This window comes from Pinus tabuliformis, chromosome 8 (genome assembly GCF_031772625.1).
Source record: "Pinus tabuliformis cultivar Carrire ecotype Pingquan chromosome 8, CPIR1, whole genome shotgun sequence".
Taxonomy (NCBI): Eukaryota; Viridiplantae; Streptophyta; class Pinopsida; order Pinales; family Pinaceae; genus Pinus; species Pinus tabuliformis.
In genome coordinates, this window is record NC_142294.1 from 1,211,786,254 (window position 1) to 1,211,812,583 (window position 26,330).

Consider the following 26,330-nt stretch of genomic DNA (forward strand, 5'->3'; position numbering starts at 1 on the left):
TTCCATGTTAATTAACGCATTCCCATCCCTTCATAGGAATGTACCTTTTCTCATCCTTTGAGATGTACCTTTTTCTTGTTCCTTGGAACACATATGTTCCCGTTTACTAACAAGAAATGTTTTTTGGCTTGCCTCGTGCCTCGCCAATAGCGCCATCCCCTTGGTAGACTACACAGGAAGTTAAGCGCGACACGATGTGAATAATCCACGACAGGTATTGGGGATTTCTCCGTCCCATGCTGCTGTCAATTGTGCACCCTTTACCAATCCCGATTTCCTTATCATTTTATGAAACTCATTCAGCGTGATCACAACCCTATCGCCATGCGACGCACATGCTTAAGAACTCAAGGATTTCAGGGAATTCATCCAGGATTTCAGGGAATTCATCTGGTCGAAAGTGCCCCCACTGCACTTTGACCTGCTCGATTACTCGATTCTGAAGTACGATTTGCCTCCAATCCAGAATGCAGAGTGGCTTTGGCTGGAATTCTCTCCTAGATTCCACTTGTATCGCAGACCAATCAACAACATGATTAGCATCATGTGCATAGTTTTTAAGAAAAGAGATATGGAAAGCATCACATGCCTTCACTGTGGGTGGCAAGGTCAATTTGTAGGCCACCTAACCCACTCTTTCTAAATCTGAAATGCTCCACAAAATCTTGGTGCTAATTTAGCACAATATCCAATCTTTAATGAACTTTTCCTTGGTCGAATCTAGAGGTAAACATGTTACCTCATTTGGAATTCCTTGTGCATCCTTTGCTTATCTGTGTATATCTTCTACCAATCCCAAGCTATTTTCAATTGCTGCCTGATAGCAATTACTTCTAAATATCAGGTTCGATATGCACTTTGTTCATTGGATCGTCCCAGTTGATAAGAGTATTGCATTTTCTGCCATAAAGTGCTTCAAATGGACTCATTTTTAATGACTCTTGGTACCCATTGTTATATGCAAACTCTACCAGTGGTGAAAACTCTTCCCATCTCTTTGGCTGATGCATGACATACATCCTCAGCATGTCTTCCAGTACCCTGTTAATTATTTATGTCTGCTCATCTGTTTGAGGATGGTATGCTGTGTTGAAGGCTAATTTTGTCCCAAAACAAACAAACAACGCCTACCAAAACTTAGAGGTGAACTTAGCATCCTAATTCGAGATGATCTTCATGGGTACATTGTGTAATTTCACTAGTTATATAAAAATTTGGGCAATATCATTTGCCTTATCAATGGATTTATTGGCTACAACATGAGCTACCTTGCTCAACTTATTGATCACCACCATTATGGTATCACGTTGCTTGTATGTTCTTGGCAGTTCGGTAACGAAGTCCATTGATATGATTTCCCACTTCCACTCAGGAATGGGGATTGGCTGTAGCAATCTCGCTGGATGTCTACAATCCAACTTTCCTTGCTGGCACTCTAGGTACTTGGCAATGTCTTCCACCACACACTTCTTCATGCCCGACCAATAGTACATCCTTTTCATGTTTGTTATCATCTTTTAATAACTGAATGACCAAAATATCGTCTTTTATCAAATTTGTCCAAGATGAGCTCCTTCTAGTCGCCCATGCAAGGCATATACGTTTTTCCTTTAAATTGCAACATACCATCGTCTGTAAGTGACTAATTTTTGCTCAATATTCCTTTTGGTCCCTGCTACAAGCGTTCTTTGATTTGTTAGTAGTGCTCATCCTGTTGTATGGCCTCCTTAATCTTTTCTTGGATGTCAACTTCACAAGAACTTATAACTTCCACATGAGCTACCTGTAGCCTTTTGTTGAGTGCATCAACTACTTTATTTTCCTTTCCTTTGATGTACTTGATTTCAAAATCAAACTCTCTAATCAAGGCTAGCCACTTGACAGGTTTTACATTCATCTTGTGCTAATCAAACAAATACCTCAACCCAACATGATCTAATGTCAATACAAATTTTCTTTTGAGGAGGTAGTGCCTCCACATTTTCAGTGCATGGACTATTGTTGCCAACTCTAAATCATGAGTAACTTAATTCTGCTCATGCTCATTTAGCTTTTTGGACTCATAGTAGACCACCTGTCCTTCTTGCATCAGGGCTCCATCGAGCCACTCCTTGTAGGCATCCATACACACTACATATTCCTTTTCTAAGTCTACTATCCTCAATATAGGCCCATGTGTGAAAATATTTCAATCGCTCAAAGCTGACTTCATAGTTTTGTGTCCATTGGAATTTGATTCTTTTTATTTACAGTGCTGTGATTGGATGTCCAATCTTCGAGAAATTGCGGATGCACCTCCAATCCGGGCAATCCCATGAAGGATCTTACTCGAGTCATATTCTGAGGAGTAGGCCACTCCGTAATGGATTTAATCTTCTCCCAAACTACTGCTACTCCTTTGTGTTGAGAAATCTAACTAGTTTTGGTCTTAATAATTGTTGTACTCATTTCAATATGTATCCTATGTAACAAACAAGAAAAAAAGAAAAAATACTATTATTAAAAGCATGGGTTTCATGCTCATTATTGATGGTCTTCTAGGTAAAAGCATGTTCTTTGTGCTTCCAGGGTTTGTTAGGTCATATGATTTATTGTCATGAGTCAATGGAGTCGAAATCATGTTTATAAGACCCTTCTGGGCAATTTGTAATTGTAAAAGAATTATTTGAGTCTAAAAAGTCTTGGATTCTCCAAGAGTGCAAGTCGGCCTAAAGGAGGGAATTCGACCTCTTGAGAAGGCTATATAAAGGAGCAATTCGATTTCATTTGAGACACACTCACTCACAAGTTTGATCTACAAGAAAGAGTTCGATCTATAGCTAGGTCGCTGCAAGAAGGAGAGCGAAAGTCAATGAGAAGGAAGAAGGACGAAATTTCTTGGTTTTTGGGATCTATCTCTCTCACATGTGCGAAATTTTGGGGTTTCTGGGTTGCAGAAAGCGGCCGAAGTTGTAGGACCGAGTTGCAGTTGAACGAAGTGCCACATCTTGTTGCTGGGGGGGGGAGAAAACTTTGTCTAAACCTTGTTGACCTTAGGAAGAGTTGTCTTGCTCTTGGAAGGTCCCAGGAGGAGGTTGATCTAGGGTTTCTTCAAGAGCTGCAAGGCCGAAATTGCAGGGTCAAAGTTGCAGATCGAGTAGCAGTATTGTAGTTGGCATGTCAAAGTTGCAGTGTATAGTAGTTTGTTGCAGATTCAAGGAAGAACTTGAAGAAGGGCCGATGTGGTATTGGGAGAAGGACTTGATCTAGGGATTGGGTCTTTGTATCTCATTTGAAGCAGAGTCTAAGAAGAAAAGTGTTTATGGGTTTTCCCCTTGGAGGGGTTTTTCCTTGACTAACAACCTATATCTGTGTCCTCTTTTGTTGCTGTTATTTTTCTTGATATTGTTTGATGAAAGATCTAACTAAAGAAGATAAATAAAGATTCACAAGCACTATGAAGGTTAAGATAAACAAGATATAATAGCCGTCGCTCTACATTTTCTAACATGGTATGAAAGCTAAGGTGAACAAGGAAGGCAACTGGAAGGACACTAGAAAGAATTGTTGATCAAAAGATAGGAAGCTCTCAAATCCTGAAAGAAGAAGACTACAAGGAAATTTGTCTCTTGAAGGGATCTTGTTTAAGGCTCATTGGTAGAAGACCCTTCTAATCTAGGGCTTCTACATTAAAGAAGGATAAGCTTACATCAATCTCGCAAGGAGGGTGTTGATCTCGCAAAAATAAAGTCTATTTGCAAGGCATCAATGTTGGAAGTTGTTGGTGGAGGAATCCTAGGGATCATCTTCCAAGGACATCATCAAGGACTATCCAAAAGTCTTGAAGACATCATGAAAGTCGAAGACATTGGCAAGGAAAAATCGTGATCTCAAGTAAGTAACATATTATTACACTATGTCTGAATCTTCAAGTCACATGGGTTCTTTTTGCAAGGGGAGCAATAAGCTTGTTGGGGCATCAAACTATCTAGCATGGAAGAAAAGAATTGACTTGATACTCACAAAACAAGAAGTAATGGGATATGTTACTGGAGAAATTACTGAACCTGAGAAAGATAAGACACAAGAACTAGAAAAATACAAGAAAGGGGAAGTAAGAGCTCAAAGGATCATATTTGAATCAATTAAGGATTCTCTTGTTCCATTTGTTGCAAATTTGAAGACTTCCAAGGCCATGTATGACAAATTAGTGAATTTGTATTTGGTAAGTACAACAAGACAAAAGATGTCATTAAGAAACAAGTTGTACAAAATGAACTCAAAGGATGAAGATGTGGCATCCTTCCTCATGAGAGTCTCTCAACTAAGAGACCATCTGCAAGGACTTGGGGAACCTATTATTGATTTAGAAGTAACCATCTATGTACTGAATGCATTGCCACCAAAATGGAGCAACTTTGCAACAAGCATTTACTCCAAGAAGGATTCAAGTCGCTTTGAAAAGTTGTGGGTGCAGTGCATATTAGAAGTAAGAGCTCAAAGGATCATATTTGAATCAATTAAGGATTGTCTTGTTCCATTTATTGCAAATTTGAAGACTTCCAAGGCCATGTATGACAAGTTAGTGAATTTGTATTTGGTAAGTTCAACAAGACAAAAGATGTCATTAAGAAACAAGTTGTACAAAATGAACTCAAATGATGAAGATGTGGCATCCTTCCTCATGAGAGTCTCTCAACTAAGAGACCATCTGCAAGGACTTGGGGAACCTATTATTGATTTAGAAGTAACCATCCATGTACTAAATGCATTGCCACCAAAATGGAGCAACTTTGCAACAAGCATTTACTCCAAGAAGGATTCAAGTCGCTTTGAAAAGTTGTGGGTGCAGTGCATATTAGAAGAATCAAGGATCAAGGTCAAGGATTGGATCAGATGAGCAATCTCAAACCTTTCTAGCCCGAGTCAAGAAGCTAAAGAAGGGGAAGTTTGGTAAGTCCAAGAAGAAAGATGTGTCCAAAGTGCAATGTTTTGGGTGTAATGAAATTGGACACATTAAGAGGGACTGTCCAAACAAGCAAAACAACAAGAGAAAGGAAAGGAGTGAAGCTCATGTCGCTGAAGCAGTGGGAGAACCTAAGAAAAAGGAAAAGAAGGAAAAAGTGAGGGATATTTACTACTAAAGAAGGTTCACTGTCTGTCAGGTTCTCTGAGAAGATTAATCTTTCTTTTAGAATAGTATGTTTTTTGCATAGCATCATAGGAACAAGCATATATTAGTAGCATGTCTAGAATATTATATGATTAAGTTGCTTTGTAGAGTTCATCTAGATAGAGGGATAGATAGACCATTTTGCATATTTATCATCCAGTCATTATCTAACATTATGTTAGAGGAAGTAATCTTGCTTAGGTGGACCATCGTGATCCTAGAAGAACCATAATAATGAAAGGTTCTTGGGAAAAGGACTATGACAAGGTTAGTAGACATTCCATGTAATGTGGAATCAATACTGTTAAAGGGATGAAAATAATGCAATGGGTCAGGATGTGGGCTCTTTGTGAGATATATATAGTTAGATGATCAGATAAAAGCATAGGAATGCATGCTGGATATAAATTTTGGATAAGATTCATGTGTATAAAATCTTGTGAAAGAAAGTTGGTCATAAAATATGCTTAGGTATATGGATATATGATGCTTAGGATTTGACTTACTTAAGGATGTATAAAAGATTTAAGACTTTCTCTAGAATATGTAAAATAATGATTAACATCCAGTATAATCTCTGGAAGAAAATTTGTAACTTGGTAATCAAGTTTGATCCTTGGGCACTCTGATGCATGAAGGAAGTTTCAAGTGGAGATGGTCAATGAGGATGTTGGTGAGAAGGTCATCATGATGAGGTAAGTTTGATTTTCATTATTGTTGGTTATCTGGTTAACATATTATTGTTACCTGGAAGAATGTTGCAGGAATATATGATGGTAGTTGAGGCAAGTTCAACTGTATGGATGAAAGATATTGAGGGAAACTCAATATCTGGTACCTGGCAACTATGAAGTCAAAATATGGACATCTTGAGATTGAAAGGTACTAGTGCGAAAAGTTAACCTGGAGGTCAAAGGAAGATTACTTTCAAGAAGTTATGATCAACTCGAAGTATGGGAAGGCTCAATGTAATGCCTTCATGTCGAAGAAGAAAGTGATGAGCAAGAAGATTAGCTTGGAACCTGTCACAAGATTGAAGAGAGAAGGTGGCTCCATGATACCTTGAAAGGAAGAAAGCTCGATGGTACAAAGGAAAGAGGGAGTTGGGCAGCTATGGAGAACTGGGAGCTGATACTCTTATAAAGACAAGCCTTAGATTAGCTTGGAACCTGTCACAAGATTGAAGAGAGAAGGTGGCTCCATGATACCTTGAAAGAAAGAAAGCTCGATGATACAAAGGAAAGAGGGAGTTGGGCAACTATGGAGAACTGGTAGCTGATACTCTTATAAAGACAAGCTGTAAGGCTTGTGATGGTGACTTCCCAAATAAAAAGGAAGTCAAAAATCTCCTCTGGATTTAAGAGGGAGTAAAGGAGTCTCCTTGTATAAGAGCAAGATTATATTCTCAAGATTAAAGGAGAATAGGGATGTCCTCTCTGTTTGAGAGGGAGTGATGTTTTCATCACATGTGCCTTCTCCTCTTCAGTGGATGAAGAAAGAATGGCAGAGGATTGGATAAGCATCTGTTGTTTCCTTGAGGATATAACATCCAAGAAAGGAAAGGGATCGACACTCTCTGAGGATGTGATAGGTATCCAAGAGAAGAGTAGTCGAAGAGGACAAGTATACTTTGAGGACCCAGGATTCGAGATCCAAGATAAGAATAGTCCTAAAAGGACATACCTTGTAGACATCCGAATGGGGTATGTACCTTATAGAGGTAGTGCGGTATCACACGTAAAACCTCTTAGCATAATGCTCTTGATTAAAGTATAGCTTGTCCAGTTAGGCCTTAAGGACAGTGTTGGTCATGATGATGATGCTTACAATATGGCTTATTAATCCAACTCTTCTTGAGAACTCTTCAGTTTGAGATATGATGTTGTACTGGTTGTACAATTATGAATACCTCCCTAGTTAAGAGGGGGTGTTGAGAAATGTAACTAGTTTCGGTCTTCATAATTGTTGTTGTACTCATTTCAATATGTATACTATGTAATAAACAAGAAAAGAAAAGAAAATACATTGTTATTAAAAGCATGGTTTTCATGGTCATTATTGATGGTCTTCTAGGTAAAAGCATGTTCTTCATGCTTCTAGGGTTTGTTAGGTCTTAGGATTTATTGTCATGAGTCAATAGAGTCAACATCATGTTTATAAGACCCTTTCGGGCAATTCGTAATTGTAAAAGAACTATTTTTGATTTTAGAAAGTCCTGGAATCTGTAAGAGTACAAGTTGGCCCTGGGATCATCAAGTTGGCCTAAAGGGGGAAATTCGACCCCTTGAGAAGGCTATGTAAAGGCGCAGTTTGACTTCATTTGAGATACACTTACTCGCAAGTTCAATCTACAAGAAAGAGTTCGATCTATAGGTCGGTAGCTACAAGAAGGAGAGCGAATTTCAAGAAGGAAGAAGGACGAAATTTCTTGTTTTTGGGCTCTATCTCTCTCACATGTGCGAATCTTTAGGGTTTCTGGGCTGCAGAAAGAGGTTGAAGTTGCAGGATCGAGTTGCAGTAGGACGAAGTGCAACATATTGTAGCTGAGAGGAAGGAAACTCTGTATAGACCTCACTGACCTTAGGAAGAGCTGTCTTTCTCTTGGAAGGTCCCAAGAGGAGGCTGATCTAGGGTTTCTTCAGGAGTTGCAAGGCCGAAATTGCAGGGTCAAAGTTGCAGATCAAGTAGCAGTATTGTAGCTGGCAGGTCAAAATTGTAGTGTGTAGCAGTTTGTTGTAGATTCAAGGAAGGACTTGAAGAAGGGTTGACTTGGTACTGGGAGAAGGACATGATCTAGGGATTGGGTATTTGTATCTCATTTGAAGCAGATTCTGAGAAGAGAAGAGTTTCTGGGTTTTCTCCTTTGAGGGGTTTTGCCCTGGCTGAGAGCCTATAATTATGTCCTCTTTTGTTGTTTTTATTGTTCTTGATATTGCTTGATGAAAGTTCTAACTAAAGAAGATAACTAAAGGTTCACAAGCACTATCAAGGTTAAGGTAAATAAGATATAATAGCTATCACTTTACATTTTCTAACACTTTGGAGATAATATGTCCCAAATACCTAACTTGGGACTAGAAGAATTCACACTTGCAAAGTTTGGCATAGAGCTTGTGCTCTCTCAACAATTGCAATACTGTCGCCAAGTGTTTTTCATGCTCTTCCTTGGTTTTTGAATAAAGCAAGATGTCATCAACAAAAACCGGCACAAACTTGTCCAAATATGGACTAAGAATGTTATTCATTAAACACATAAATGTTGTTGGGGCATTTGTGAGCCCAAATGGCACAATCGTTTTCATAGTGCCCATACTTGGTTCTAAATGCCATTTTATGAATATCTTCGTCTTTGATGCCATACCTAATGGTACCCAGACCTCAAATCGATCTTCAAGAAGACCATAGCTCGCCTTAGCTAATCAAACAAATCATCAATCCTTGGTAGAGGATATTTGTTCTTGATGGTGGTTTTATTGAACAACCTATAGTCAATACATAGCATCAATGTGCCATCCTTATTCTTTACAAATAATAAAAGTGCTCCCCAAGGTGACACATTGGGTCGAATGTATCCTCTGTCCAACATTTTTTTTAGTTACAATTTCAGCTCCACCAACTCTGGTGTACTCATTAAGTATGGAGCTTTTGAGTCTTGACACTTGTGCCAATCTTGGTAGTAATTCAATTGAGAAGTCGATTTCCCTCCTTGGCGAGAATCCTTGAATTTCTTCAGGGAATACATCACTAAATTGCTTTGTTATTTGGTGTTCTTCAATTCGGTCTTTATCAACCTCTGATTCGTTGGTCACTTGAACAACATAAAACTCACAACCCTTCCTGCTGCACCTTTTCAATTGCAGCATAGTAATCCATCAAACTGTGATGTTTTCTCCTTCCTTGCAACATCATCCTTTCTCCTTCCTCATCGAGACCCTCAATCGACTTGTTGTAGCAATCAACCTTGGTTTTGTGGGCTATTAACTAGTCCATCTCAACTAGTATGTCATCGAGCCCAATGGTAACATGTTTAGATCTGCAATTGTGGGCATGCCGTCTATCGCGACTAGGCATGACTTCACCACATTCTTGACTCGCTTCTTAGTCCCTATGGCCAACTAGACCAACCACGACCTATCATGGGATGTGCTCTGCAGTGAATACTTTTATGCAACTTGTAGACTCACATAACTGAACTTGAAACCAGGGTCAATAAAAAATGCAACAAACTAGTTATTGACTGTACCTTCCATTTCGACCATTGAGGCTTGGTGATTGGCCTGCCTATTGTCCAACCTTGCATAGATGCGTGGGATACTCTGAGCCACATCATTTATTGTCTCCGCTTCCTGCACATTGTACAATCTTGGATCGTTCTTCAGTCGTTGAGGACAATCTCTCTTTCTATGCTTTTCTCCACAAGTCCAACACTTCAGGGGCTCCCCTTTGAAACACTTTGCTTCCTCTCTTATAGGCTAAGAGAATCGATCTCTACCAGTGTCAGTGGATTTCTACTGAGACTCACCCCTGATAGGAGTGGAAAAATTCACATTCTTCACTCCAAGCTACTGTCGTGCAACTTTTTGGCCCTTTCCTCTAAAGTTGGGCTTGCCTTTTGCTCTCCAATCACTTCGGGATTCATTCCTATGCTTGGATTGTTCATAAAAATGCATCATCGTCTGGATGGTGTCCTCCATAGTTTGTGGCCCATCAAACTCTATTTTGTGCGTAAATGCTTGTGGCAACCCCCAAAGATATCTCTGAATCTTTGCCTTTTCATCCTTAAGGGAGGGCACATATGTCAACAACTCCAAAAATCTAGATTCATTGATTGTCATAGTACCTTTTAGATAGGTACTTCTCGAAAATACCTCTCAAATTTCCTCCATGGCAATTCTTTCTTGTTAACATTCTTGACATTTTTTAGGTCTTACCACCAGATATCAACTCTGCCCTTCAAGCTAAAAATGACCACTCTTGTTTTCATATTCTCAAAGTAATCATGCACTCTAAAATATTTCGTCATTCCTAGTAGCCATGCTTTTACTTCCTCGACCTTCCTCACCTCTCCATCAAAATGTAGGAGGTTTTGCCTTCTTAAACTCTTTTGGCATCAAATTTTTTCCTCTCATTTTCTGCTGACAGTTTCTTTTGGTGGAAGCACTAGACAATTGCTTGTGATTGTCTGTTCTCCTTTCTGGCGTGCTAAGTGGAGTTCCTCCTCTCACTATATCCTAGCTTGAATTCAAACGCTAACTCCCTCTTACACTACAAGGTAAGAGGTTCTCCACCTGTTAGAAATAAATCATCAACATACAATACCAAATCAAAGGCATACCTTGGACCGTCTTAAAGTAAAGATTTGGATCAATATGACTTTTGGTAAAACCAAGCTTCATCAAGAAGTTACCAATGCGGGCATACCAAGATCTTGGAGCTTACTTCAAACCAGTGTTGCGGGGGAGCCCCCCCCCCCTTTCAATCCCGCTCCCAATCAATGCTCTTGGTGGGAGCGACTTGGGAGCGGGTCGGGAGCGATTTCGGGAGTGCGCTCCCTAAAAAAATGCTCCCTGCCTTTTCGGGAGAGTTTAGCCTTTTTTGCAATTTTTTTTGTTGTAGTAATGTTCCAAATGCAATTTTTTTTCAAAAAAACAAATAAGTTTTGAGTGGGGAAACTTAATGATCAAGCCTATGGCCCTAGTATTGATATGTGATTCATGGTAATGTTAAATTCTTAAAGTAAAAGTGACATTCTCCTTGATCTTCATTTTCATCCTTTTACTTAAATTTTTAACATTACCATGAAATGACTCAGGATGTTTGAGAGTGGTTCCAACCTCATTGGATTTCATATGGAGAAAGTAGAATTTTAGATTTCATTCAAAATCCAGCAGACTTATCAGTTTTTCAGGATTTCAGGATTGCAATGTTTCCATTGAATTTTGTCATGTATTAGGGTATGGAACTCATATTTAATCAAGAGCACCAATCCCTCTATGTACCTTGATGTTAGTGACATTGGTTGTCGAACTCCTCTATCATGACCCTCCTAAAAATGTACGCATCACTCAAACAAATTCTTGACTTGACATGCTATGCTTTTTCTATCTTATGTTAATGCTTAGAGGGTGATATTAATGACAAAGATCCCTATATAGATACAGAGGTAATGACAAAGATACCTCTGGATATTAATGCTTAGAGGGTGATATTAATGATAAAGATCCTGATTTTCCAACAAGACTAAAAAATTAGACATTTCTCATGGTGGCAAGAGGCCCAAGCATAAGCAATAGATAATAGATTTACTTGTCTTTTCTAGTTTCTAGTAGTTTTTATAACTATTGACTCTTTCATATTTATTATGATATTTTTTAAACAATATATGACAATTTAAGTTTGAAGTTGGCAATTATAACTCATTAGTAATGAATTATGAATATGATGTTTCATGAAAGTTGAAAGTTGTTTCATTTCATTTTATAACATTTCATTTCATATTAGATATTATTTGTTGTAATGGTTACACTTAGCTTACAAGTACAACTTTGGTGATCAATGATGATAAATGTTATATATTGAATTTTGAAAGCTTGAAACTTTAAGATTGATGAATCACGAGACTCAATATGTTGTATGTTACTATGTTACTAACTTGTGGATGTGGTTGATGAAGATTATAACTTCTAGATGATTGTTGTTATATGGTTCAATCTATGTTTTTTATATCTAATTCATAATTCTACATGTTTTTGTTGACATATATATATATATAAAAAACGCTCTGGGATTCGCTCCCAAACCGGGAGGTTTTGAAAATGTCGCTCCAGCACCCGTTTTCGCTCCTGCTCCTCCCTTTCGCTCCCGCTCCCAAGTAACACTGCTTTAAACCGCAGAGGGCTTTCTTCTGTCTGCACACATGAGTTTTCACTCTTGTACTTCAAAGCCTTGTGGTTGCTCCAAAAATACTTATTCCTTGAGGAAGCCATGCAAGAAAGTAGTCTTCACATCCAATTGGTGAAGGGACCATCCTTGGCTAGCAACTAGAGAAACTATACATTGGATGGTTGTATAACTTGCAACAAGTGCAAAGATTTCATCATAGTCTATTCCCTCTTTCTGAGAGAACCCTTTGGCATCTAGCTTTATATTTTTCAAGATTGCGTCACCATGTTTAATTTTATACAACCATTTAGAAGACACAACATATTTATCCTAGAGTCTTGGAACCACTTCCCATACATCATTATGAATGATGGCCTCATATTCTTTAGCCATTGCATCTTTCCACACTATAACTTCTTCAAAAGTACATGATTCAACTTGAATAATGTTGCTCATGGCTACAACATATCCTTGGAACTGGCATGGTTTCTTGCTTTCGCTGAAGGTTCCTCTGGGAGCAGCATGTTTATCAACATCTTGAAGGGTGTCACGAAGCCATAAAGGTCTCCTTTTAGCAAGAGGATCCAAAGGATCCATGGGCTCCATGGGTTCATCAACATGATCAATTTCAGGCTTAGGATTTTCTTGTATCTCAAATGCATCATCTTGACTATCAACATTAGCAAGAGGAAGAGGAGTGTCTCTTGTCTTTCCAAGAGCTACATCTTCATCAAATGTTACATCCCTGCTAAACTCTATATTTCTTTGTCCAGGTACATATATTCTGTAAGCTTTAGAATTTTCACAATAACCAACAAATGTACCTTTTTTCCCTGAAGCTTCTAGCTTGTTTCTGTTTTCTTTTGGCTCGTGGAAGTAGACAGGGCAGCCAAAGATCCTCAAGTGCTCGCTTTGTTCTAGGTTATATGGTGCGGTGGTCTTTTTCTTGATTCCAACTTCCTTGCAGAAGTCTTGAGCTCTTGTCCACTTCATGTCCACTCAAGTCATGGGATGGATTGACATCTTCCTCAATCTTGATACAAAGGACTTGGTTCTCACATTCATCAAATGTACCTGTTGATCCCAAAACAAGAGCAAAAGCAATAGTAGCAAAGTAAATAAACATAATGAAAGTATACCTGGTGGTGAGGCATGCCGTTCTTTCTTTTCTAGATGTGAGAGGGACTCTTTCTTTATCCTTGCACCAACTTCCTCTTGGAGTTTACTCTTCCTACACTATTTTGCACCCTGATGATCTTCAGGATCTGTTTTCTTGATCACATCCTCATCAAGAAGTTAGTGAAAGAATCATTCAAATACTCATGCAGGAAGAATAACCAATGATCTATAAAGATAAATTTAAACAAAAGCAGTGACACAAAGAACCAACATAAGACTTGAAAATGTTTATTTTTTAATGGGGATTGAAGGAAGTTGTTAGCTCCCTCTTGATTCGGTCTCTATAAGTTACCATTGTTCATCAGTCTTATGTCAATGGTAGAAGAAATACATCTTCTTGAACACCACTTGGCAAACTCCCTCACGATCCACTCTAATCTCAGGCATTTTGGAAACCATCTTTTTCACATGAGGTAATGTTTTATAGTGAAGATGAATGAACTTTCGGTGCCACAGTTTATATTGATGATTACTTAACATGACTCAATGCATGGATAAGTCTTCCATTGAATTAATAAAGATCTTCAAATCGTGATCCCAGAGTGAAGGCATGTAATAATAATTATACATATTGACTTCACTGTCTGCAATGATATTAATTATAATCCATCTTTGATCGCTGCAAAAGAGGTTTTGAAAACTATCATTCCATCTTTTGCAAAAGTCATGATTCTTACCTACAACCACTATTGTTAGTAAACTTTAATATCAAAATTACCAAAACCCATAAGATTATGACCTTTCTCATATAATGTGAGAGAATCAAAATCCCCCTATCTTCAACATTCAATTTCTATTAGTTATTCTTTCATCACCTTCTACACATTATTCTTTTTTTTCAAGACACCACATTCTTGCACATGCATAAACAAAAGTAAAACTACTATTTACTTTGGCATGCATCAAGAAGTACCAAAACCACAACTATTAAACACATGCAACACTTTAATTACTATCTGTAAAATTACTATCATATCTTAGGTTCCTTGAAATCTTGGAAGAACGATAGCAGTAAAATTTCAACAACAATATTTCAATGGTGAAATTTCAGCAGTAAAATTCAGTAGTAAAATTTCTGCAGTAAATTTCAGTAATAAAATTCAACAATAAAATTTCAATAGTAAATTTCAGGAATAAAATTCAACAGTAAAATTTCAGTAGTAAATTTCAGCAATAAAAGAGGAGATATTTCAGCAGAAAATGAGCAACAAGTAGAAGGAACAACAAGAGGTATTTCAGCAGAAAGAGAGCTGCAAATGGAGCGTACAACAAGAGATATTCCAACAGAAAGAGAGTTGCAAATGGAGCAGACAACAAGAGATATTTCAGCGGAAAGAGAGCTGTAAATGGAATGGACAACAAGAGATATTCCAACAGAAAGAGAGCTGCAAATGGAGTTTGTTTTCACCAAAGCTCTGATACCATGTTGAAATTCTGATATTCTACGATGAAACAATTACTTATTCCAAAACTTCTATCTTCAATAGTATTAATTAAGAAATTGTAGACAAAACATATACCATATGAACCATATGTAAAATAGAAGACAACCGAGAACACAAGTAGACAAAGAGAATTTTGGTGCAATGATCAAGGCAAAACCCACATGGGGAAAACCCAACCAAATTCTTTTTTTATTAGAAATCGAATGTTCAACAGAGATACATAGTACAATGAGAGATCAAGAGAATGAGTAAGTTCACCCAAATCTGAACAGGGTGTTGCTTGAAGATCACTGGTAGCAGCAATAGATGCACACATTGAATCAACCTTCCCTTCCACTGAATGAACACTAAAAAATTAAAGCACTGAATCAACCTTGGCTCACCAAGTTTTGCTCTTACTCTCCAAGTCTCTCTCTCATAATTTTCTTCAACCCTCTCTCAAGTTCGAATTCTTCTTTCACAATACACAAGTAGTGAAGGGAGAAAGAATGATGCACATATATATAGGAGCAACAAATACATGCCATAAAAGAGTAACTTGCATGCCAAGAGGAGTGTAACTCATGCCCATTTAGGAAATGTAACTCATGCCATTAAGGAGGTACACATGTCTTTGTAACTTATTCTTTTAAGAGAGAGTGTAACATATGCATTAAAGAGTGCGTAAGAGGATTATTTTATGATATGCTTTTATTGAGTGTAAGAGAGTGTAAGAGCATTAATGAGAGTGTAAGAGGAATATGCCATGCCAATAATGAGAGTGTAAGAGAACATTATTGAGAGCCATGATTGTCTTGAAATTTCTTTTAACAATAAGAATAATATCATAAAGAGGATAATAATAATATTGATGATAAAATATTAAGTTGAGATTGAACAATTAGGATTGATTAATGATAAGAAGTGATTTTTCATCAACAATACTTGATTACTAATTGGTGGAAGGTGATTTACTATCTTGAGACATTCTAAGTTTAGACTTCTATTTTTAGTTTTTCAATTTTTAGTTTTTCTATGTTTAGAAATTCGATTTTTAGACTTTCAATTTTTAGAAATTCTATTTTTAGACTTTCTATTTTTAGAAATTCATCCTTGAGCTGCCAAATTTTCAACAATTGACTTGGTTGATCTTTGACCTATTTGAAAGAGATCCCTAGAGGGTCGACTTAGTGCTTGGAGGACGACTTGGTCTAGGAGTTTGGGTCTTGATTTCCTCGTTTAATTTGATTCTATAAGAAGAGAAGAGATTTTTTTTGGGTTTTCCCCTTTGAAGGGGTCTTGCCCTGGTGTGGAGCCTAATTCTTGTGTCTATTGTATTTGTTGTTTATGCTCTTGATAACTGTTTGATGAAAAGAACCTAACTAAGAATAATAAGAAGATAATATAAGATCACAAACTTTTATCAAGGAGGAGAATTGTTAGTAGTTGCGCTCGTAGATTCTCCAATAACAATTAGCTCATTGAACTCAATTTCACAAGAATTTCAAATGTACCATTATCTCTGGCATGTGAGTCTTTGCACCAAACCTGTTAAAAATAGTAGTTCCATGCATGTCATTTAAAGAAGCATCATTGGAATCTTGAGTTCACGAGGACTCTGAATATGTAATCAATACTACCATACAAGCCCCATAACTCTATCTCCTATAAAGTAGGTCACTTGCTAAAAATAGTCGCTCCAATTCGTGCAAAAACTGTTTGAATCATCATTGAATCCATCTTGCAACCAGTGTTCCGGGGAGCCCAAGCAAAATTGTATCTGCATTTGCATTTGAATCTCTTGCTTGATGAAATGCACTGGTCATTAACCTTCTGAATTTTCAAGGGGCAAATTTAGGGGTTTACTCTACCTCAATCCATTGTAGCTGTAATCAATGCAACATCAATTTATTGGACAATTATTATTTTCTCCATCTATTTGCATGAATGCACATTGTAGACATATAAGTCCGATAGCTATATAATAATGTAGAGAGGGATAGTTGGCACAATGGGCATACCTCAAGCCATTATATCTCTAATTGTTGGAACATCAAATTGTGATTAAGAGAAGGCAAAGAACTTTGGATGTTGCTAAATTATGCTTTGGAACAGATATGGTACCTTGACTACCGTCCATTACATTGTCAGTGACATGTTAAAGGAGTTGTTGAGAACATTTCGCAAAGTAGCGCGATTATTTTTGGAGAGGAGATTAGCATGTTTAATGATATCCAAACGCTACTAGTAAATTTCACATGGGTTCAAAATGTAACAAGATGAAGGTTTAGTGGATAAAACACAAAATCTAAAACTATGGGAGTATTGAGAATGCCACGTGTAATAGAACCAAATTAAAGGTATTACAAATAGTACCAAATTGAAGGTGTTACAATTTCTTCGAAATGGGAAAATACGTCATAAAAAAACATATTAAACCATGTGTACTTGGTGATGCCCTCCTAATTTTGCAAATAAAAAATAAACGCCAAGGTTATATTTAGAAAGGATGCATTGGTATGTATCAAAATATTTTGCCTTCTTTTCCTACATTTTGCTTTCTTTTCTCCTTCGTTAGGTTCACATGTGCTTCTTGTTGTGTTGATGAGTAAGCTTCCAAGAGGGTTGAACTTGACTTTTATATATCGTTGTCCAAGAGGGTCGAATAGGAGTAGGCCGACTTATCCAAGGACGGACGACTTGGTCATCTTCTAGACTTATGACTCAAAATAAAAATTCAAATTCTTTTTCTTTTCAATGTCCAAATGGGACATGACTCAAATAAATTTTCTTTTGACTCTAGCATGAAGAACATGCTTGACAAAAATATAATAAATATATATCAATGATAAATACATATATTATGAAGACCGAACCTAGTTACAACTTCAACACTCCCTCTTAACTAGGGAGGTATTCATAATGACTCATAGGGATATTCACAAGTTGAAATATTAATATAAGAAAGGTCTAGATTGATAAGCATCATTATAAACATCATCATGACCAACATTGTCAAATTACCAAGGCCTTGAAAAGTAAGCTCTATCTCTCCACTAGATCAGAGCACATTGTTGGGAGGCATTCAATAACACACCACACAACTACCTCTCTGAGGCACATACTCCACCTAGGTTCACCAAAGTATGTCCTCCACAAGACCATTTCCTAATCCATTGTCACAATACTTGACACAAGGAAATGTCGGTTCTTCGGACCATTCTTATACCAGATCAATGTACTTGACTTACGACTGTTAGTCTTGGTCATAGTACATGTCTCAAGAATGTCAGTCCATGATGCTTATCCAATCTACCATTCTCCCCATCCGTGTTTATGTACTTGAATTACGAGTCCTGGCCACAATACATGACACATGGAGGAAAAGGTGTCCATCCTCACTCCCTCTCAATCTTGGAGGAGATATCCACAAGTCCAAGCTTGTCTCGAAAATGCTTATGCTTTCTCTTAGGAACGGACTTTGTCAATTCATCGGCTACCTGTTCGTCAGTGGAGATATATTGTAGCTTCATGGCTCCATCCTGTGTCCATTAGGGGAGTTTTGAAGTCTAAAATGGGCCTCCTAAGGAAATTATAAAATAATAGTGGAAATAATAAAATAAGATTAGATTACATCATCAAATTTTAGAGGGAAAAAAGAAAAAACTATTTTTTCAACTTATCTCCCTATGGGTTTACTTAAATTTCGAGCGGAAACACTCGTTGGATGCAAAAAAAAATTCTTCATCCAAGGAGTACCCATGTTGCATACTTTCGATGGACCCTGCTACATGAAAATTGAGAAATACATGAAAATACGTGATACTCCTTGGATGAAGATTTTTTTTTTTTGCATCCAACGAGTACTCGCTCGAAATTTGAGTAAAACTTTAGGGAGAAAGTTGAAAATACGAGTTGAAAAATTAGTTTTATTATTTTTTAATCTTTTTATTTTTTTACTCCAGAAATGGTGAATCATCCCCCATGGTTGACATCATCATCTTGAATCCTATTGGTTCTTATAAAGTTTATTTTGTTTGTACATTTTTCTTAGCAGGCCCATTTTAGACCTCAAAATTCCCCTAATGATGTGACAAATCATAATGTGCTTCGGCCTTCCGGTTTCTCTGACAATCTTCATACAAATTTAATCAATACAAAGTATCATGGTCGAATCCATCATGTCATCAAATAGTCCATCAAACATTTTATGGAGCCAAACTGCTTCATAGCTATTGTACAAACTTCCATTTCTTCTTATTTTGCAGTGCAACATAATCCTTCTTCATGTTCTATTAATAAATCGTACCAAATCCCAAGCTAAACCAACCATTAGCAGTATCTTTATTCACTATCAATGTTGCCAACCCAATCGATGTGTCCTTGAAACAAATGTATCAGGGAACCAACCAGCCACTGGTACAAGGATGGATCGAAACTTGCCAACTTTTTCTAAATGGTGTTACTATAAGTCTATAATCTGTCATCCTAGCTTCTGGAGGGTCTTGGTCACAAGCTTCTCTTAGTTTTCTGCCAAACCTTAAGCAGTAGTGTATCTTTTCAAGATATGTCAGATTTTGCTTTCAACTCCCTCTGAAGATAATATCTTTAACTGATGAGTTCTTCTTGAATCATTCAATTCAATGTTTTACGAAACGGCCGAACCGAAACGGAAACGGCCGTTTCAATCCGTTTCAATGCCCAGTTTATTGACCCGGCCCATGACCCGGTTCGGCTGACCGAGTCAGCTATGACTCGGCCGAGTCAGCCAATGACTCGGCCGAGTCATAGCTGACTCGGTCAACCCGGCCGGGTCCCGTATTGACTCGGCCGAGTCATAGAAAGGACGGCTGGGCAGCGTTTTTAATAAAAAAAAATCAATTTTTTGCTGATTTTTGGTAAAGTTAGTTAGGGTTTGTGGATTCTAAAGGGTTATTGTGATTTGTTTAATGCTTTTGGGGTCCATTTCCCCCTCCCAAACTCTATTTAAGACAGCCAAATGCTCTCATTTCACTCACAGCAGTCTTATGCATTTGAGTGAGAGTCTTCTTTGAGAGTTAGTGAGCAGTTCTTGAGCTTGTTTTGGAGCAGCAGTGAGGAGTCTTGGAGGAGCATTGTAGCTGGAGTGAGGAGCTTCTTGGGCAGCCATTTGGAGCAGCATTGAGGAGCTGATTCTTGGAGCAAGCTTGAGGAGGCAGTTTGTGCCTGGAGGTATTTTTTTCCACCTCTATAAATCTGTTTTTACTTAGTAAATTTTAGGTGCATATCAAGATAGCTTAGAGAGTGTTTTTAGTCAAATAAATGAACATTGAATCAATTTTTTTTTTTTTTTTTTTCATTTTCAGATTGTTTTCCTAGTAAAAAAATGGCACCTAGAGCAAAAGATCCTGCTTGGGCATATGTTGAAATGGTTGATAGTGAGATGTGTTGCAAGTTTTGCCATAGGAAAATTAAGTCAGGTCCTGGGGGGATTCATAGGCTGAAACAACACTTGGCAGGGATTAAAGGCAATATTACTCCATGTCCCTCTGATCAAATTGGGGAGATTAGAAAGAATTTGTTGGAAAGCTTTGAAAAATTTAAAGAAGAAAAGACTAGGCAAAAAGAGATACAAGATGAAATTGGGAGGAAGAGGGAGATACAAAGAATGATGGCTGCCAACCCCCACTATGAGTTTGAGGGTTCTTCCTCTATCCCTCAAACTTATGCATCAAACCCTTTCCGTTATGTTCCTCCCTCTTTTGCTTCTGTTCAAGATAAGGGAAAGGGTAGAATGAAGGGTGATGGGACTATCAAAAGTTTTTTCACTCACTCAGGGTCCTCTCCATCAGATGCACATGGTCCTGAAGTTAGTATTAGTAAAGGTCTTGCTCAGCCCACTTTAGATGACCATTGGAAGAAAGAATTGAGGGAGACTGCTTGTGACTACATAGCTAGATGGTGGTATGATGCTGATATCCCCTTTAATGCTGCTCGTTCACCATATTATGAGCCTATGTTTGAGGCCATACATGCTGCTGGAAAAGGCTTCAAAGGCCCTACTATGCAAGAGCTAAGGGGGTTTCGTTTGCAGAAAGAAATTCAATCAATTAATGAGTATTTGCAAGATTTCAAGGAATCATGGGCAAGAACAGGGTGTACCATCATGTCAGATGGATGGACTGATCAAAGAAACCGTACCATCATAAACTTTCTTGCCTTCTGCCCACAGGGAACCATGTTTTTAAAATCAGTTGATGCATCTGATAAGGTAAAAGATGGCCACTTGTTGTTTCAGCTATTGGATGAGGTTATTGAGGGTGTGGGGGTGGCTAATGTTGTTCAAATCATCACAGACAATGCCTCTAACTATGTTCTTGCTGGTAGACTGTTAGAGGAAAAACACAAGACCATCTTTTGGACCCCATGCGCTGCACATTGCATAGACCTCATGCTTGAGGATATTGGAAAATTAGATTGGGTCAGAAACACTGTAGATAATGCCAAAAGCATAACAAAATTTATCTACAATCATACACTGGTTTTGAGTCTCATGAGGAAACACACTGGAGGCAAGGATATCATTAGGCCTGCCATCACTAGATTTGCTACACATTTTTTGACATTGCAATCTATGCTTTCCCAACATAGAAACTTGCAAAAGATGTTTTCCAGTGATGAATGGAATCAAAGCAGTTGGTCTAACAAACCAGAAGGCAGAGAATTGAAAAGGAAAGTCCATGATGAAACTTTTTGGAGAAAGGCAGCAGAGATTGTGAAGCTTGCTGAGCCACTAGTTAAGGTGTTGCGGTTGGTGGATGGGGAAAGGTTGGCTATGGGCTTCATTTATGAGGCTATGGATCAAGCAAAGGAGCAAATAAAGACAGCATACAAGGATAGAGTGGCAAAGTATGGGCCCATTTGGGCAATCATTGATGAAAGATGGAACAATCAACTCCATCGCCCTATACATGCAGCTGGGTATTTTTTGAACCCACGGTATCATTATAAAGCTAAGGAGTCAGGAGCTTTGAGGGGGGAGGTCAGAGATGGACTGGTTGATTGCATTGAGCGCATGGTCCCATCGGAGTCTGATCAGCTGCTGATACATCAGCAGGTCACATCCTTCAGCAATGCAACAGGTACCTTTGGGAAGAACCTAGCAAAGATTGCAAGAGAAGCAGATGAGCCAGGTAAACAAAAATTTCAATTTTCAATTTCTTAATGGTTTTACTTTTTTTATTAAAGTTTGTTAAATCATTTATAATTTGAAAGTTAGATATAATTTGTAATTTTGTTGAGCTTCAGCCTTCATCTAACTCATAATTCATTACACTCCTATGTTTTTTGCAGCACAATGGTGGGAGGCCTTTGGTGGCCAGTGCCCTGAATTGCAAAGGTTTGCAATTCGTATTTTGAGTCAAACTTGCAGTGCATCTGGGTGTGAGCGCAATTGGTCTGTCTTTGAGAGGATTCACACAAAGAAGAGAAACCGTTTGGAGCAAAAACGGTTGAATGATCTAGTTTTTGTCCAATACAACCTTCGGCTCAGACGGAACCAATTGCTGAACAAAAGACCTGATTCAGATCCCATTGTGTTGGAAGACATTGATCCAACATCAGATTGGGTAGTGGAGAGTCGTCTACCAGAGTTTGATCCTGATGAGGATCTTGATGAAATTGATGTTGGAGATCCACTGCAGCGTGTTCAGTTGAATGCAGATCCCAATCCACCAGCCTCAGTCTCACAGCCAGCTAGTAGGACTCCAGTTGTAGGTGCTTCCTCTGCTCAGCCACGACAGAAGCGCAGCCGCATTTGTACTCTATCTCAGCTTGCATCTGCTGCACAGCCTAGTGGTACTGGCACCACTTCTACAGTTGCAGTTGGAGACGATGATGATGAGGAGGAGCCATGGGGCCCCTTGTCTGACTCTGATGATGATGATCCAGAGATTGGTCGAGATGATCTTGGCTCCTCTGGCAGTAGCTACTAGCCTCCTTGGTTATTTGTATTTTGTTTTGACTCTTGAGTCTTTGATCATGTATGACAGACTACAGTTGACTATGTATTTACTATTGCCATTGGGTACACCGTACCATTTTGATATAATGGATTGGTTCATGAGCCTACTTTGATCATATGTTGTCTTCCATGTATATTATAATGTTGTGTGTTTGGAAACTTGAATGAAAATCTTTAAAATTATGTTTAAAATATTTAAAATTATGTTTTTTTATAAAAAAAATAAATATTTAATGTATTTTTTACAACGACCGAGTCATTGAAATCGAGCCAGCCGAGTCATTACCGAGTCCGAGTCGATCCTCGGCCGAGTCCGAGTCCGAGTCCGAGTTGTAAAACATTGATTCAATTTGATTCCAAAGTACGAGGTCTTCTTTAATCGTGAGACTCCTTTTTTGTGTCCTTCAAGAACAACCTTTCCAGCTGAGACAAGTGTCTTATTATGAACTTCTTCCTTTTACTGTGAGAACTTCTTCAAGATTTGCTTCCATGCTACCATCTAAAGCTAAATGTTGACTTCTATAATGCACACTTCAAACTGCCTGCTCCTTTTGTAGAATATGCTTTGCTATGTCCTTCCAATTGTTTCATCTACTTGTCAAAATTTAGTCATATAAGAAAAGTTTGCTTCTTGAAATACTTTGTACTAGTCATTGTAGTATCACTGGTTCATTCTTTGATGTATAAGTTTGAATCAACTTCATTGGAATTTGAAGTGAATGTTAACTCTCTCTGGCTGGAAGAATCTCTAACATGCTGCAAGCTAGATATTGACTTCCACTAATAGACTTTTCGACTGCTCTGCCCTTTTCAAAGTCTTGACTGCCATCTTGTTAGCTTCCTTACTTAGAGAAAAATGTTAGCTTCCTCTGGATCTGCATGATGAAATACAAGTCTATCTACATTATGGCGAAACATATTTGGTCTTCTTCTTATGCACCTGAATGTTTCTTCTAGAGTTCTGTGATGGATTCTATGTGGACAGCTGTCAAGGAGGCTTCTCTTTATAAGAACTTTGGAACATACTTCAATGAATCGATTCTTTCTTTCAACTACTTCATTATAGATGACTATGAGCTCCCTCTTAAATTCAATCTCCTTGAAAAATACTTACAATTCACGGATCCCAATAAACTTCTATGCTATCCCCCATATAACTACCTTGCCATCAATAAATACTATTCTATTTGCCATTTTTCTAAACAAGAAATAGAAATCAAACTTGACTTCAAACTTGGTACAAAAGTAGATTGTAGAGCTATGTACACCTGCCATATTCTTCCTTATTGTTAATAGTAGAGATCCTTGTTGTCTTCGACCTTATGTTTCTTCAGAGCATCTTCATCCTTCAACTGTTAATGCTTCATGTCTTTCCTTCCTCTTCTTATTCTTAGGGTTTTTGGGCCAATCTCTCTTGAAATTTCCATATTCATGACAACCATAACATTGAACTTTGGACATATCCTTATTTCTATGGGACTTGTTGCCATTATTTTTGTGTTGAGATCCAAAATTTCCAATATTCTTTCTTGATTTAGCTGCAAAAGCTTGAGTGTCTTCATTATTAGGTTGATTATCATTTTTAGCCTTTAGTCTTGATTCCTCTAGAACACATGAAGCCCAAGTTGGAGGTAAGGCATTGATTACAAAAGTGATCAACTCAAAGTCAGATATAGTTTCGCCAAAGCCCTTGAAGTTGATCTTTGATTTTTGATATCTTCATGAAGTATGAAGCTTCGTTCTCTTCTTTTGACATCCTTGTTCCATAAAGTTGAGTCCTTAGAGATATCTTTTGACCAGTTGTGTTGATGGAGTATAATTTCACCAATATGTCATAGACTTCCTTGGATGTAGACAAATCTGAAACAAAAGAAATGAGATGATCTTTGATGGACACAAAGAGAATCCTTTGAGCTCTAATTTCTCCCTTATTGTATTTGGCCACTTCTTGAGCATTGTTTTTCTTTGGTAGAGGAACATTTCCTTCAACAAATTGCATGACTTCATTTTCTTTAAGGACTAGATCAATCCTCTTCTTCCAAGGTTTGAAGTTGGATGCTCCATCAAGCTTGTTGCCTTCCTTGCAGATAGATGCCATTTGATTGGGAGTATTAGACATATAGAATAGATGAGTACTTCCTTGAGAGTGAGAAAGAGCTGCTACAAGAGTGTCTTCAAGTATGCCAACAAGTTGTGATCTTCAAGCTTCCTTCCTTCACCTTAGCTTTGATACCAAGTTGAGAAACTAATTGTAATGATGTCTAACACTAAATTTCTCTCCATGATAATTACTTGTGAATATTGGATGTCTTCTTATTACTTATGTCTTCTTCATCAAGCAATTATACAAATGTTCATTTTTTCAGGAAAATATAGAGATCACAACGAGACAAGAGACACCAAAAATTAGGCTAGTAGCGAGGGCAAAACCCACAAGGGGAATACCCAACAATCCTTGTCTTATAGAATTAGATCAAAATGAGTATTTAAATTTTACATGATATTAGAGCTCTATAACCCATGTGAGGCTATTAATTTAAAGTTGAGTATTTTAAAATTTTACATGATATTAGAGCTCTATAACCCATGTGAGGCTATTAATTAAAAGCATAGCTGGTTGTAAACTAAATAGAATTTATCTCAAGTGCAAATGTTTTTGAAAATCGAGTAGAGAGACTAACATATGAGGCAAGTTAATTTATTTGAAGCTTAAAAAGTTTTAATTCTTTAAAATCATTTGCAAATATTTTTAAAGGAATTGGAAGTTCATTAAAAATCTGAATGAAAGGCACTCGTGCCTTAGAAAGTAGATGACGAGGAGCAGGGCATTTTGAAATTGGAGAAAGGGGAGAAGGGCATTTTTGAAAGGTCTTCATGAGGAGACATTCATTAAAGACAAATTTAGGAAAAGAGAAGAATGATCAACAAGAGATGTAACGAAATGAAAAAGCTAGCAGAGCCTTTGCTGTACGTAACAATCGTAAGATGGTGACACCAGATTTTGTGATCAGCAAAATGTTGAGAGCAGACCAATACACCACAAGAAACCTCAAATGAACACAGACGGACAGATTCAAATGACTGAAAGATAGGTGTTGCTAGACAAGTTGCCTATGACACAGAAGCAGACTTCTTTTTTAAAGCGGCAGGCATTTGATTTTTTCACCGACGTGAGACACTGTTCAAACAGTTTTCAGATGCCTTGGTGGACACATGCTGTCATCGTATCTCAAAATTTTGAGTCATCATTTTGTTATTGATGTAAAAGTTTTAAATTACGAAACTTTTTGACCTTTTGTATGAATGGTGGACAGATATTCGAAAATTATTATTTCATTTTAAGGGGATGCGAAAATTAAGTTTGGAATAACCAAGGTTATTTTGTTAGATGTTGAAGAAACAGTTTTTCAAAATGATGAATACAAAATATATGCAACTTTATTCAATGGAATTGTCCTATATAATAAGGGAATCCCCTTTTGTTTTACTTATTAGGCAATTGTGCAATTTAATTGACCTAATCGCTTTCTTAACCAATGACTTAGTAATTCTTAATTATTATGCTTGCTCCTAGCGAATATGTTGCTTCTTCATTAAAGCTATTTATTAATGTATTTACTTGAACAAAGTAATGGGATAGGAACAACATCATTTTAAGGGGATGCTGGTCAAGGGGGATGTTGGAGTATTA

The 26,330-nt window shown here is 37.6% G+C and overlaps 2 protein-coding genes across 8 annotated transcripts in view; both read left to right on the forward strand.

Annotated features, from left to right (window-relative positions):
• LOC149239726 (uncharacterized) overlaps nucleotides 1-26,330 on the forward strand; it is a 408,199-nt gene that overhangs the window by 377,971 nt on the left and 3,898 nt on the right. The window lies entirely within an intron of this gene.
• On the forward strand, nucleotides 20,411-25,976 carry LOC149239728 (uncharacterized). The gene is made up of 2 exons (XM_089461014.1): nucleotides 20,411-21,809; nucleotides 21,970-25,976. The coding sequence occupies exons 1-2, from the start codon at nucleotides 20,411-20,413 to the stop codon at nucleotides 22,608-22,610; spliced, it is 2,040 nt and encodes a 679-aa protein (XP_089317140.1). The 3' UTR covers nucleotides 22,611-25,976.